Raw genomic sequence first — 16,149 nt, forward strand, 5'->3', positions numbered from 1 at the left:
GGGAGTTATTATGATATGTCTGCCAGACATGCAGAGATGCGATTCACCACCTGGTCTCAGAAGGGGAAAGGAGAAGATTAGATCTGCATTTGGGAGTTATTATGACAGATAAGTGACTTGGTGTATAGCAGAATAGGAGAGGGCCTAGAACAGAGCCCTGGGGGACACCAGTTTGGTGAGGAGTTTGGGAGTTATTATGTGATATGGAGAGGAGGATCTGATGGTTCACAGTATCAAGGCAGCCCTGCAGAGGAGAGAGTTTTTAGCAGTTTGATACAGGAGTTATTGAATGTGTCTTGAAACCTACTGATTTGGATCAAGAAGGTCATTCTGAGCGAGATAGCGGGAGAGCTGGCCAAGGACGGCTTTCAAGAGTTTTGGAGAGAAAAGAAAGAAGGGATACTGGTCTGTAGTTGTTGACATCGGAGGGATGATGTAGGTTTTTTCAGAAGGGGTGCAACTCTTGCTCTCTTGAAGACGGAAGGGACCCAGGGATGAGTTGATGAGCGAGGTTAAGGGAGAGTCTATGGTCTGGATAGGGTCAAGCGGGCAGGTTGTTGGGCGGCCGGCCGTCACAAGACTCGAGATTTCATCTGGAGAGAGAGGGAGAAAGAGGTCAGAGCACAGGGTAGGGCAGTGTGAGCAGAACCAGCGGTGTCGTTTGACTTAGCAAACGAGGATCGGATGTCGTCGACCTTCTTTTCAAAATGGTTGACGAAGTCATCTGCAGAGATGGAGGAGGGGGAGGGGGAGGAGGATTCAGGAGGGAGGAGAAGGTGGCAAAGAGCTTCCTAGGGTTAGAGGCAGATGCTTGGAATTTAGAGTGGTAGAAAGTGGCTTTAGCAGCAGAGACAGAGGAGGAGGGAGGCGAGTTTTCCTCCATTTCCGCTCGGCTGCCCGGAGCCCTGTTCTGTGAGCTCGCAATGAGTCTCGAGCCACGGAGCGGGAGGGGAGGACCGAGCCGGCCTGGAGGATAGGGGACATAGAGAGTCAAAGGATGCAGAAAGGGAGGAGAGGAGGGTTGAGGAGGCAGAATCAGGAGATAGGTTGGAGAAGGTTTGAGCAGAGGGAAGAGATGATAGGATGGAAGAGGAGAGAGTAGCGGGGAGAGAGAGCGAAGGTTGGGACAATACCATCCGAGTAGGGGCAGTGTGGGAAGTGTTGGATGAGAGCGAGAGGGAAAAGGATACAAGGTAGTGGTCTTGGAGGGAGTTGCAATGAGGTTAGTGGAAGAACAGCATCTAGTAAAGATGAGGTCCATTGCCTGCCTTGTGAGTAGGGGGAAGGTGAGAGGGTGAGGTCAAAAGAGGAGAGGAGTGGAAAGAAGGAGGCAGAGAGGAATGAGTCAAAGGTAGATGTGGGGAGGTTAAAGTCGCCCAGAACTGTGAGAGGTGAGCCGTCCTCAGGAAAGGAGCTTATCAAGGCATCAAGCTCATTGATGAACTCTCCGAGGGGACCTGGACGATAAATGATAAGGATGTTAAGCTTGAAAGGGCTGGTAACTGTGACAGCATGAAATTCAAAGGAGGCGATAGACAGATGGGTAAGGGGAGAAAGAGAGAATGACCACTTGGGAGAGATGAGGATCCCGGTGCCACCACCCCGCTGACCAGAAGCTCTCGGGTGTGCGAAACACGTGGGCGGACGAAGAGAGAGCAGTAGGAGTAGCAGTGTTATCTGTGGTGATCCATGTTTCCGTCAGTGCCAAGAAGTCGAGGGACTGGAGGGAGGCATAGGCTGAGATGAACTCTGCCTTGTTGGCCGCAGATCGGCAGTTCCAGAGGCTACCGGAGACCTGGAACTCCACGTGGGTCGTGCGCTGGGACCACCAGATTAGGGTGGCCGCCCACGCGGTGTGGAGCGTTTGTATGGTCTGTGCAGAGGGGAGAGAACAGGGATAGACAGACACATAGTTGACAGGCTACAGAAGAGGCTACGCTAATGCAAGGAGATTGGAATGACAAGTGGACTACACGTCTCGAATGTTCAGAAAGAATACGTGGCAAGAATCTTATTGACTAAAATGATTAAAATGATACAGTACTGCTGAAGTATGCTAGCTGGCAGTGGCTGCGTTGTTGACTTTGTAGGCTAGCTGGCAGTTGCGTTGTTGACACTACACTAATCAAGTCGTTCCGTTGAGTGCCAGTGCTGCTATTCGGGGGCTAGCTGGCTAGCTAAGTGTTGATTACGTTACGTTGCGTTAAAAGAACGACAATAGCTGGCTAGCTAACCTGAAAATCGCTCTAGACTACACAATTATCTTTGATACACAGACGGCTATGTAGCTAGCTATGTAGCTAGCTACGATCAAACAAATCAAACCGTTGTGCTGTAATGAAATGAAATGAAAATGTGATACTACCTGTGGAGCGAGCGACCGGGTTGTTTCATTTCACTTGTTCAGTCGCCTGATTGGTGTCACACTTCTTCTCCAATCCCAAGCAAACACAGCTGACGAATCACATTGCATTCTAAACTGAAGACCATGACTTGGTGATTATTGGAGTCGGGTGTGTTAGCCGGGGCTCGGGGCAAAACTGTGACAACAATCAGATCCTCGAGGACTGGAGTTGTTCACCCCTGGTTTAGAAGGTCCTGAAATGTACATTAGCTGGCCAGTCATAGTGTGTCTTTTTTTCAGGATGTATCTGCGTTAACAGATAAGATAGGGCTACCTTTGAAAAATGTGAACCTGGAATTGCCCAACCCTGCTTTAGAGTTTGGGAGTTATTATATGATATGTGAATTGCCCAACCCTGCTTTAGAGTTTGGGAGTTATTATGTGATATGTGAATTGCCCAACCCTGCTTTAGAGTTTGGGAGTTATTATGTGATATGTGAATTGTTCACCCCTGCTTTAGAGTTTGGGAGTTATTATGTGATATGTGAATTGTTCACCCCTGCTTTAGAGTTTGGGAGTTATTATGTGATATGTGAATTGCCCAACCCTGCTTTAGAGTTTGGGAGTTATTATGTGATATGTGAATTGTTCACCCCTGCTTTAGAGTTTGGGAGTTTGGGATATGTTATTACCTGTGAGTTTGGGGTGGATGTGAATTGTTCACCCCTGCTTTAGAGTTTGGGAGTTATTATGTTATATGTGAATTGCCCAACCCTGCTTTAGAGTTTTGGAGTTATTATGTGATATGTGAATTGCACCCCTGCTTTAGAGTTTGTATTATGTGATATGTGAAACCCTGCTTTAGAGTTTGGGAGTTATTATGTGATATGTGAATTGTTCACCCCTGCTTTAGAGTTTGGGAGTTATTATGTGATATGTGAATTGCCAGAGTTTGGGAGTTATTATGTGTTGTGATTAACCCTGCCCCCAACCCTGCTTTAGAGTTTGGGAGTTATTATGTGATATGTGAATTGTTCACCCCTGCTTTAGAGTTTGGGAGTTATTATGTGATATGTGAGTTGCCCAACCCTGCTTTAGAGTTTGGGAGTTATTATGTGATATGTGAATTGTTTAACCCTGCTTTAGAGTTTGGGAGTTATTATGTGATATGTGAATTGCCCACCCCTGCTTTAGAGTTTGGGAGTTATTATGTGATATGTGAATTGCCCAACCCTGCTTTAGAGTTTGGGAGTTATTATGTGATATGTGAATTGTTCACCCCTGGTTCAATTCTCGGGCTGACTCTTTTCTCTGTATACATCAACGTTTTCACTCTTGCTGAGGGTGATTCCCTGATCCACCTCTACGCAGACGACATCATTCTGTACACATCTGGCCCGTCTTTGGACGCTGTGTTAACAAACCTCCAGATGAGCTTCAATGCCATACAACTCTCCTTCCGTGGCCTCCAACTACTCTTTAACGCTAGTAAAACTGAATGCATGCTTTTTAACCGATTCCCTGCCCGCACCCGCCCACCCGACTAGCATCACTACTCTGGACGTTTCTCACTTAGAATACGTGGACAACTGAGCTGACAAGGTACACATCTGTCGTTCTGCCTCTGAACAAGGCAGTTAACCCACTGTTCCTAGGCCGTCATTGAAAATAAGAATTTGTTCTTAACTGACTTGCCTCGTTAAATAAAGGTTAAATTAAAAAACATATTCACGTAAAATACCTCCTCACCCAGCTGTGATTGGTTGAGTGGGGGCCATGCGTACACAAGAGCAGGAAGCTGTGCCCTGCGTTGTTTAACAATGATGTTTTAATAATTAAATAGGTTATGAATCATTCTGCCGGGTGGAATCTGTTCCTACAGCACAGAGTTCTATCTCTCTGCGCGACATTCTATATTTAACCCAAGGTTCCTGGGTTAGAGAGCCATTGAACATTTCATTCCCAAACACCTCTGTGGCTTTCTCTAATTTTGAGGAATGCAAGGGGTTTGATCTGTTTTCATCCTTTTTAATTGTATTTTTCACGACACTATTTGGTTCACAGATTATGTGTAATATATTTGCTCTTTGTGTGATGGAAAGCAGTTTTCAACCTGATTAAAAGAGCTTGATAAAGTCCTTAACTCAGCATTTATTTTTAAATACAGTTGAAGTGGGAAGTTTAAATACACACAGGTTGGAGTTATTAAAACTAGTTTACATACACTGAGGTTGGAGTTATTAAAACTAGTTTACATCCACTTAGGTTGGAGTTATTAAAACTAGTTTACATACACTTAGGTTGGAGTCATTAAAACTAGTTTACATACACTTAGGTTGGAGTCATTAAAACTAGTTTACATACACTTAGGTTGGAGTCATTAAAACTAGTTTAAATACACACAGGTTGGAGTCATTAAAACTAGTTTACATACACTTAGGTTGGAGTCATTAAAACTAGTTTACAGACACTGAGGTTGGAGTTATTAAAACTAGTTTACATACACTTAGGTTGGAGTCATTAAAACTAGTTTACATACACTTAGGTTGGAGTTATTAAAACTCGTTTTTCAACCACTCCACAATTTTCTTGTCAACAAACTGTAGTTTTGGCAAGTCGGTTAGGACATCTACTTTGTACATGACACACATCATTCATCTGTACAACCAATAGTATGCAAGTACCACGTTCATCTGTACAACCAATAGTATGCAAGTACCACGTTCATCTGTACAACCAATAGTATGCAAGTACCATGTTCATCTGTACAACCAATAGTATGCAAGTACCACGTTCATCTGTACAACCAATAGTACGCAAGTACCATGTTCATCTGTACAACCAATAGTATGCAAGTACCGCGTTCATCTGTACAACCAATAGTATGCAAGTACCACGTTCATCTGTACAACCAATAGTATGCAAGTACCACTTTCATCTGTACAACCAACAGTATGCAAGTACCACGTTCATCTGTACAACCAATAGTATGCAAGTACCACGTTCATCTGTACAACCAATAGTACGCAAGTACCACGTTCATCTGTACAACCAATAGTACGCAAGTACCACGTTCATCTGTACAACCAATAGTATGCAAGTACCACGTTCATCTGTACAACCAATAGTACGCAAGTACCACGTTCATCTGTACAACCAATAGTATGCAAGTACCACGTTCATCTGTACAACCAATAGTATGCAAGTATAAACCCCTTGGGACCACACTGCCGTCATACCACTCAGGAAGAAGATGCGTTCTGTCTCCTAGAGATGAACGTACTTTGGTGCGAAAAGTGCAAAATCAATTCCAGAACAAGAGCAAAGGACCTTGTGAAGATGCTGGAGAAAACGGGTACAAAAGTGTCTATATCCACAGTAAAACAAGTCCTATATTGACAAAACCTGAAAGGACGCTCAGCAAGGAAGAAGCCACTGCTCCAAAACCACCTGTCACGGTTTTCTTCTTCCTCCTCCTCTGAAGAGGATCGGACCAAAATGCGGCGTGGTGTTCATCATTAATTTTAATAAAGAAAACACTGAAACACTATACAAAAACAATAAACGAAATAACGACCGTGAAGCTAATGAGAACTGTGCTGAAACAAGCAATCAACATAGACAATCACCCACAAACAAACAGTGCAACCCAGGCTACCTAAGTATGATTCTTTCTCAATCAGAGACAACTAATGACACCTGCCCCTGATTGAGAACCATACTAGGCCGAAACATAGAAATCCCCAAATCATAGAAAATCAAACATAGACTGCCCACCCCAACTCACGCCCTGACCATACTAAATAATGACAAAGCAAACAAAATAAAGGTCAGAACGTGACATCGCCATAAAAAAAGCCAGACTACGGTTTGCAACTGCACATGGGGACAAAGATCGTACTTTTTGGAGAAATGTCCTCTGGTCTGATGAAAAAAACAATTGAACTGTTTGGCCATAATGACCATTGTTATGTTTGGAGGAAAAAGGGGGAGGCTTGCAAGCTGAAGAACACCATCCCAACCGTGAAGCACGGGGGTGGCAGCATCATGTTGTGGGGGTGCTTTGCTGCAGGAGGGACTGGTGCACTTCACAAAATAGATGGCATCATGAGACAGGAAATGTATGTGGATATATTGAAGCAACATCTCAAGACATCAGTTAAAGCTTGGTCGCAAATTGGTCTTCCAAATGGACAATGACCCCAAGCATACTTCCAAAGTTTTGGCAAAAAAGGACAACAAAGTCAAGGTATTGGAGTGGCCATCACAAAGCCCTGACCTCAATCCTATAGAACACTTGTGGGCAGAACTGAAGAAGTGTGTGCAAGCAAGGAGGCCCACAAACCTGACTCAGTTACACCAGCTCTGTCAGGAGGAATGGGCCAAAATTCACCCAACTTATTGTGGGAAGCTTGTGGAAGGCTGCCCGAAACGTTTGACCCAAGTTAAACAATTTAAAGGCAATGCTACCAAATACTAATCGAGTGTATGTAAACTTCTGACCCCCTGAGAATGTGATGAAAGAAATAAATGCTGAAATAAATCATTCTCTGTACTGTCATTCTGACATTTCACATTCTTAAAATAAAGTGGTGATCCTATAAGACCTGAAACAGGGAATTCTTACCAGGATTAAATGTTAGGAATTGTGAAAAACTGAGTTAAAATCTATTTGGTATGTAAACTTCGAACTTCATAAATACAGTTGAAGTCATTTATATTTTTTCAAATTGAACCTTTATTTAAGTAGGCAAGTCAGTTAAAAACAAATTATTATTTACAATGACGGCCTACACCGGCCAAACCCTAACCGGGACGACGCTGGGCCAATTGTGCGCCACCCTATGGAACTCCCAATCATGGCCCGGTTGTGATACAGCCTGGATTCGAACCAGGGTTTCTATAGTGATGCCTCAAGCGGTGCCTGAACTGCAGGCTCCAATGCTGCAGGCTCCTGAACTGCAGGCTCCTGAACTGCAGGCTCCTGAACTGCAGACTCCTGAACTGCAGGCTCCAATGCTGCAGGCTCCAATGCTGCAGACTCCTGAACTGCAGGCTCCAATGCTGCAGGCTCCAATGCTGCAGGCTCCTGAACTGCAGGCTCCTGAACTGCAGGCTCCTGAACTGCAGACTCCTGAACTGCAGGCTCCAATGCTGCAGACTCCTGAACTGCAGGCTCCAATGCTGCAGGCTCCTGAACTGCAGGCTCCAATGCTGCAGGCTCCTGAACTGCAGGCTCCTGAACTGCAGGCTCCTGAACTGCAGGCTCCAATGCTGCAGACTCCTGAACTGCAGGCTCCAATGCTGCAGACTCTATAGGCTGCAGACTGCAGATTAGGAATCAATACAAGACCAGGGGCATATTGTTAATGATTTTTTAAATGGAGCCCATTCCTATTTAGAACACATAACCTTATCAGGGGTTGTTATAGCATTTTTCAGTGATATAACAACACATTGGGGAAAATGGGCGATTGCTGGTATTGTAGCTGTCCAGAGTTCTGTACGGTTTCCATGTGAATTCATATGAATTGATATGGACAATAAGATTTAGTTTAATAATAATAATACATACAATACAGAAGGGCTCAGTCAGATATCTACTGTACTGGGTTCAGTCATATCTACTGTACTGGGTTCAGTCATATCTACTGTACTGGGTTCAGTCAGATATCTACTGTACTGGGTTCAGTCATATCTACTGTACTGGGTTCAGTCAGATATCTACTGTACTGGGTTCAGTCATATCTACTGTACTGGGCTCAGTCAGATATCTACTGTACTGGGTTCAGTCATATCTACTGTACTGGGCTCAGTCAGATATCTACTGTACTGGGTTCAGTCATATCTACTGCACTGGGCTCAGTCAGATATCTACTGTACTGGGTTCAGTCATATCTACTGTACTGGGCTCAGTCAGATATCTACTGTACTGGATTCAGTCAGATATCTGCTGTACTGTACTGGGTTCAGTCATATCTACTGTACTGGGTTCAGTCAGATATCTACTGTACTGGGTTCAGTCAGATATCTACTGTACTGGGTTCAGTCAGATATCTACTGCACTGGGCTCAGTCAGATATCTACCGTACTGGGTTCAGTCAGATATCTACTGTACTGGGTTCAGTCATATCTACTGTACTGGGTGCAGTCATATCTACTGTACTGGGCTCAGTCATATCTACTGTACTGGGCTCAGTCAGATATCTACTGTACTGGGTTCAGTCATATCTACTGTACTGGGCTCAGTCAGATATCTACTGAACTGGGTTCAGTCAGATCTACTGTACTGGGCTCATTCAGATATCTACTGTACTGGGTTCAGTCATATCTACTGTACTGGGCTCAGTCAGATATCTACTGTACTGGGTTCAGTCATATCTACTATACTGGGTTCAGTCATATCTACTGTACTGGGCTCAGTCAGATATCTACTGAACTGGGTTCAGTCAGATCTACTGTACTGGGCTCAGTCAGATATATACTGTACTGGGTTAAGTCATATCTACTGTACTGGGTTCAGTCATATCTACTGTACTGGGCTCAGTCAGATATCTACTGTACTGGGTTCAGTCATATCTACTGTACTGGGTTCAGTCATATCTACTGTACTGGGCTCAGTCAGATATCTACTGTACTGGGTTCAGTCAGATATCTGCTGTACTGTACTGGGTTCAGTCATATATCTACTGTACTGGGCTCAGGATATCAGTACTGGGCTCAGTCAGATATCTACTGTACTGGGCTCAGTCAGATATCTACTGTACTGGGTTCAGTCAGATATCTACTGTACTGGGTTCAGTCATATCTACTGTACTGGGCTCAGTCAGATATCTACTGTACTGGGTTCAGTCATATCTACTGTACTGGGCTCAGTCAGATATCTACTGTACTGGGTTCAGTCATATCTACTGTACTGGGTTCAGTCATATCTACTGTACTGGGCTCAGTCAGATATCTACTGAACTGGGTTCAGTCAGATCTACTGTACTGGGCTCAGTCAGATATATACTGTACTGGGTTAAGTCATATCTACTGTACTGGGTTCAGTCATATCTACTGTACTGGGCTCAGTCAGATATCTACTGTACTGGGTTCAGTCATATCTACTGTACTGGGCTCAGTCAGATATCTACTGTACTGGGTTCAGTCAGATATCTGCTGTACTGTACTGGGTTCAGTCATATATCTACTGTACAGGGTTCAATCAGATATCTACTGTACTGGGCTCAGTCAGATATCTACTGTACTGGGCTCAGTCAGATATCTACTGTACTGGGCTCAGTCAGATATCTACTGTACTGGGTTCAGTCAGATATCTACTGTACTGGGTTCAGTCATATCTACTGTACTGGGCTCAGTCAGATATCTACTGTACTGGGTTCAGTCATATCTACTGTACTGGGCTCAGTCAGATATATAAAGTACTGGGTTCAGTCATGTCTACTGTACTGGGCTCAGTCAGATATCTACTGTACTGGGTTCAGTCAGATCTACTGTACTGGGCTCAGTCAGATATCTACTGTACTGGGTTCCGTCATATCTACTGTACTGGGTTCCGTCATATCTACTGTACTGGGCTCAGTCAGATATCTACTGTACTGGGCTCAGTCAGATATCTACTGTACTGGGTTCAGTCATATCTACTGTACTGGGTTCAGTCATATCTACTGTACTGGGCTCAGTCAGATATCTACTGTACTGGGCTCAGTCAGATATCTACTGTACTGGGTTCAGTCATATCTACTGTACTGGGTTCAGTCATATCTACTGTACTGGGTGCAGTCATATCTACTGTACTGGGCTCAGTCAGATATCTACTGTACTGGGTTCAGTCATATCTACTGTACTGGGCTCAGTCAGATATCTACTGCACTGGGCTCAGTCAGATATCTACTGTACTGGGTTCAGTCAGATATCTACTGTACTGGGTTCAGTCATATCTACTGTACTGGGCTCAGTCAGATATCTACTGTACTGGGTTCAGTCATATCTACTGTACTGGGTTCAGTCATATCTACTGTACTGGGTTCAGTCAGATATCTACTGTACTATACTGGGTTCAGTCAGATATATGCTGTACTGGGTTCAGTCAGATATCTGCTGTACTGGGCTCAGTCAGATATCTACTGTACTGGGTTGAGTCATATCTGCTGTACTTGGTTCAGTCATATCTACTGTACGGGGTTCAGTCATAGCTACTGTACTGGGCTCAGTCAGATATCTACTGTACTGGGCTCAGTCAGATATCTACTGTACTGGGTTGAGTCATATCTGCTGTACTTGGTTCAGTCAGATATCTACTGTACGGGGTTCAGTCATATCTACTGTACTGGGCTCAGTCAGATATCTACTGTACTGGGCTCAGTCAGATATCTACTGTACTGGGCTCAGTCAGATATCTACTGTACTGGGCTCAGTCAGATATCTGCTGTACTGGGTTCAGTCAGATATCTGCTGTACTGGGTTCAGTATTACCATTTTCCACCACTAATTTTGCTTCCCTCCAGAGCTTAGGGCTTTCTAGTAGATTTAAAGATATGGCAAATAGGAGTGGCAATATCGTCCGCTACTTTCCTCAGTAATTTTCCATCCAAGTCAGACTCGGGTGGCTTGTCATTGTCTTCAACACTCACTTTACCGAATTCAAAATTACGACGCTTGTCTTTCATAATTTGGTCAGATATTCTTGGATGTGTAGTGCCAGCGTTAGATGGCATTTCATGCCTAAGTTTTCTAATCTTGCCAATGCAAAAAAAAATCATTAAAGTAGTTGGCAATATCTGTCGGTTTTGTAATGAATGAGCCCATCTGATTCAATTAATGACAGAGCTGAGTTTGCCTTTTTGCCCAAAATGTCATTTAAGGCACTCCAAATCTTTTTACTATTGTTCTTTAGGTCATTTGTCTTTGTTTCATAGTATAGTTTCTTATTTTTTCATTCCGTTTAGTCACATGATTTCTCGGGTTCGCGGTACGTTTGACAATCGGTTGGGCTGCCAGACATATTTGCTGCTCCTTCAGCCTCATCCTTCTCAACTATAACATTTTTCAAATCAATCCACGGGGATTTAACCGTTTTTAACAGACATTGTCTTAATGGGTGCTTATTAGTAACTGAAATAAGCTATTTCATAAATGTGTCAAGTGAAGCCTCTGGTTGCTTCTCATTACACACCACAGACCAGCAGCGTCTGGTTGCTCCTCAGGCCTGCTAACCGTCTGCATCGCCGCGTCCCAAAAACGCAGTGGCCCATATGTACTTTCTATCTCTTCCCGATTTAAAAAAAATGTGTTTATACCTTCCGGAAACCTGCCTCACCCAATGTGATACGGAATCGCTATTATCTTTATTTTTAGAACACACTCAAGAACCTCCAGAAGCTAACCAGCTAGCTAACTACAAGCTACTTAGTCATTGTTATTTTTTTAACCTGGATAACACTTGCCAGTCCAGCCCCCCTGCCCCATCCACCGCTGCCCCCTGGACTCTGATCACTTGGCTACATAGCTGATGCACGCTGGACTGTCCATTAATCACGGTACTCCATTCTGCTTGTTTGTTTTATCTGTCGGCCCCGTTGCCTAGTCAATGCCATTTTACCTGCTGTTGTTATGCTAGCTGATTAGCTGTTGTCTCACCCACTGTTTTAGCTAGCTTTCCCAATTCAACACCTGTGATTACTGTATGCCTCGCTGTATGTCTCTCTCAAATGTCAATATGCCTTGTATACTGTTGCTCAGGTTAGTTATCATTGTTTTAGTTCACTATGGAGCCCCTAGTCCCACTCCTCATACCCCTGATACCTCCTTTGTCCCACCTCCCACATATGCGGTGACCTCACCCATTACAACCAGCATGTCCAGAGATAAAACCTCTCTCATCATCACCCAGTGCCTGGGCTTACCCCCACCATACCCCTGTCTGCGCATTATGCCCTGAATATATTCTACCATGCCCAGAAACCTGCTCCTCTTATTCTCTGTCCCCAACACTCTAGGCGACCAGTTTTGATAGCCCTTAGCCGCACCCTCATACTACTCCTTCTCTGTTCCGCGGGTGATGTGGAGGTAAACCCAGGCCCTGCATGTCCCCAGGCACCCTCATTTGTTGACTTCTGTGATCGAAAAAGCCTTGGTTTCATGCATGTCAACATCAGAAGCCTCCTCCCTAAGTTTGTTTTACTCACTGCTTTAGCACACTCTGCTAACCCTGATGTCCTTGCCGTGTCTGAATCCTGGCTCAGGAAGGCCACCAAAAATTCAGAGATTTCCATACCCAACTATAACATCTTCCGTAAAGATAGAACTGCTAAAGGGGAGGAGTTGCAGTCTACTGCAGAGATAGCCTGCAAAGTAATGTCATACTTTCCAGGTCCATACCCAAACAGTTCGAACTACTAATTCTGAAAATTACTCTCTCCAGAAATAAGTCTCTCACTGTTGCCGCCTGCTACCGACCCCCTCAGCTCCCAGCTGTGCCCTGGACACCATTTGTGAATTGATTGCCCCCCATCTAGCTTCAGAGTTTGTTCTGTTAGGTGACCTAAACTGGGATATGCTTAACACCCCGGCAGTCCTACAATCTAAGCTAGATGCCCTCAATCTCACACAAATCATCAAGGAACCCACCAGGTACAACCCTAACTCTGTAAGCAAGGGCACCCTCATAGACGTCATCCTGACCAACTGGCCCTCCAAATACACCTCCGCTTTCTTCAACCAGGATCTCAGCGACCACTGCCTCATTGCCTGTATCCGCTACGGAGCCGCAGTCAAACGACCACCCCTCATCACTGTCAAACGCTCCCTAAAACACTTCTGTGAGCAGGCCTTTCTAATCGACCTGGCCCGGGTATCCTGGAAGGACATTGACCTCATCCCGTCAGTTGAGGATGCCTGGTCATTCTTTAAGAGTAACTTCCTCACCATTTTAGATAAGCATGCTCCGTTCAAAAAATGCAGAACTAAGAACAGATACAGCCCTTGGTTCACTCCAGACCTGACTGCCCTCGACCAGCACAAAAACATCCTGTGGCGGACTGCAATAGCATCAAACAGTCCCCGCGATATGTAACTGTTCAGGGAAGTCAGGAACCAATACACGCAGTCAGTCAGGAAAGCTAAGGCCAGCTTCTTCAGGCAGAAGTTTGCATCCTGTAGCTCCAACTCCAAAATGTTCTGGGACACTGTGAAGTCCATGGAGAACAAGAGCACCTCCTCCCACTGCACTGAGGCTAGGGAACACGGTCACCACCGACAAATCCATGATTATCGAAAACTTCAACAAGCATTTCTCAACGGCTGGCCATGCCTTCCGCCTGGCTACTCCTACCTCGGCCAACAGCTCCGGCCCCCCCGCAGCTCCTCGCCCAAGCCTCTCCAGGTTCTCCTTTACCCAAATCCAGATGGCAGATGTTCTGAAAGAGCTCAAAACCTGGACCTGTATAAATCAGCTGGGCTTGACAATCTGGACCCTCTATTTCTGAAACTATCCGCCGCCATTGTCGCAACCCCTATTACCAGCCTGTTCAACCTCTCTTTCATATCGTCTGATAGGATTGGAAAGCTGCCGCAGTCATCTCCCTCTTCAAAGGGGGAGACACCCTGGACCCAAACTGTTACAGACCTATATCCATCCTGCCCTGCCTATCTAATGTCTTCGAAAGCCAAGTCAACAAACAGGTCACTGACCATCTCGAATCCCACCGTACCTTCTCCGCTATGCAATCTGGTTTCCGAGCCGGTCACGGGTGCACCTCAGCCACACTCAAGGTACTAAACGACATCATAACCGCCATTGATAAATGACAGTACTGTGCAGCCATCTTCATCGACCTTGCCAAGGCTTTCGACTCTGTCAATCTGCATAGGCATTATATTGCCTGAGTGTCTTCGTGCCTTTACTGTAGGTATCCTTATGGATGCATTATATTGCCTTAGTCTCTTCGTGCCTTTACTGTAGGTATCCTTATGAATGCATTATATTGCCTTAGTGTCTTCGTGCCTTTACTGTAGGTATCCTTATGAATGCATTATATTGCCTGAGTCTCTTCGTGTCTTTACTGTAGGTATCCTTATGAATGCATTATATTGCCTTAGTGTCTTCGTGCCTTTACTGTAGGTATCCTTATGAATGCATTATATTGCCTGAGTCTCTTCGTGCCTTTACTGTAGGTATCCTTATGGATGCATTATATTGCCTTAGTCTCTTCGTGTCTTTACTGTAGGTATCCTTATGAATGCATTATATTGCCTGAGTCTCTTCGTGTCTTTACTGTAGGTATATGAATGCATTATATTGCTTATGTCTTTGTGCCTTTAATGCATTATATTGCCTTAGTGTCTTCGTGTCTTTACTGTAGGTATCCTTATGGATGCATTATATTGCCTGAGTGTCTTCGTGTCTTTACTGTAGGTATCCTTATGGATGCATTATATTGCCTGAGTGTCTTCGTGTCTTTACTGTAGGTATCCTTATGGATGCATTATATTGCCTTAGTGTCTTCATGTCTTTACTGTAGGTATCCTTATGAATTAATTATATTGTCTTCGTGCCTTTACTGTAGGTATCCTTATGAATTAATTATATTTTGTATAATTTCTATTATTATTTAATATGTTAATGTTGTTCATTTGATTCCGCTCCAAATCTTCAGCTTTTCTTCATTTGTTTAGAATAATGTTGATCCACGTGTCTCTATTTGTTTTTTTTTCTCATTTCAGGCCACAATTGGAATAGACTTCCTGTCAAAAACGATGTACTTGGAGGACCGAACGGTAAGTTAGCTCAATCTAAGGCTCTTTTACTGTCCTTCTAGTGTCGCCCCCCCCCCCCAGGGCCACTTCTCTCTCTCTGTGGAATATCATCCCCTCAGGTTCAGATGTACTGGCTTGTGTTCCTATCGGCACCCTATTACATCTGTAGTGCACTTCTTTTATATCTTAATATATACAGGCCCCACAGGGCTCTGACCCATTAATATATACAGGCCCCACAGGGCTCTGACCCATTAATATATACAGGCCCCACAGGGCTCTGACCCCTTAATATATACACAGGCCCCATAGGGTTCTGACCCCTTAATATATACAGGCCCCACAGGGCTCTGACCCCTTAATATATACACAGGCCCCATAGGGTTCTGACCCCTTAATATATACAGGCCCCATAGGGCTCTGACCCCTTAATAAATACAGGCCCCATAGCGTTCTGACCCCTTAATATATACAGGCCCCATAGGGCTCTGACCCCTTAATATATATACAGGCCCCATAGGGCTCTGACCCCTTAATATATATACAGGCCCCACAGGGCTCTGACCGCTTAATATATATACAGGCCCCATAGGGCTCTGACCCCTTAATATATACAGGCCCCATAGGGCTCTGACCCCTTAATATATACAGGCCCCACAGGTCTCTGACCCCTTCATATATACAGGCCCCACAGGGCTCTGACCCCTTAATATATACAGGCCCCACAGGGCTCTGACCCCTTAATATATACAGGCCCCACAGGGCTCTGACCCCTTAATATATACAGGCCCCATAGGGCTCTGACCCCTTAATATATACAGGCCCCACAGGGCTCTGACCCCTTAATATATACAGGCCCCACAGGGCTCTGACCCCTTAATATATACAGGCCCCACAGGGCTCTGACCCCTTAATATATACAGGGTCCATAGGGCTCTGACCCCTTCATATATACAGGCCCCATAGGGCTCTGACCCCTTAATAGATACAGGCCCCACAGGGCTCTGACCCCTTAATATATATACAGGCCCCACAGGGTTCTGACC

At 44.7% G+C, this 16,149-nt stretch overlaps 1 protein-coding gene across 2 annotated transcripts in view; it reads left to right on the plus strand.

Moving 5' to 3' along the window:
* Positions 1 to 16,149, plus strand: part of rab6ba (RAB6B, member RAS oncogene family a) — a 216,264-nt gene that overhangs the window by 124,521 nt on the left and 75,594 nt on the right. For both annotated transcript variants that reach the window (XM_052475621.1, XM_052475622.1), the window contains exon 3: positions 15,071 to 15,124. In XM_052475621.1, the coding sequence (XP_052331581.1) occupies positions 15,071 to 15,124 (54 nt within the window). The remainder of the gene's footprint in view (positions 1 to 15,070; positions 15,125 to 16,149) is intronic.

The sequence above is a fragment of the Oncorhynchus keta genome, chromosome 22, assembly GCF_023373465.1.
Source record: "Oncorhynchus keta strain PuntledgeMale-10-30-2019 chromosome 22, Oket_V2, whole genome shotgun sequence".
Lineage (NCBI taxonomy): Eukaryota > Metazoa > Chordata > Actinopteri > Salmoniformes > Salmonidae > Oncorhynchus > Oncorhynchus keta.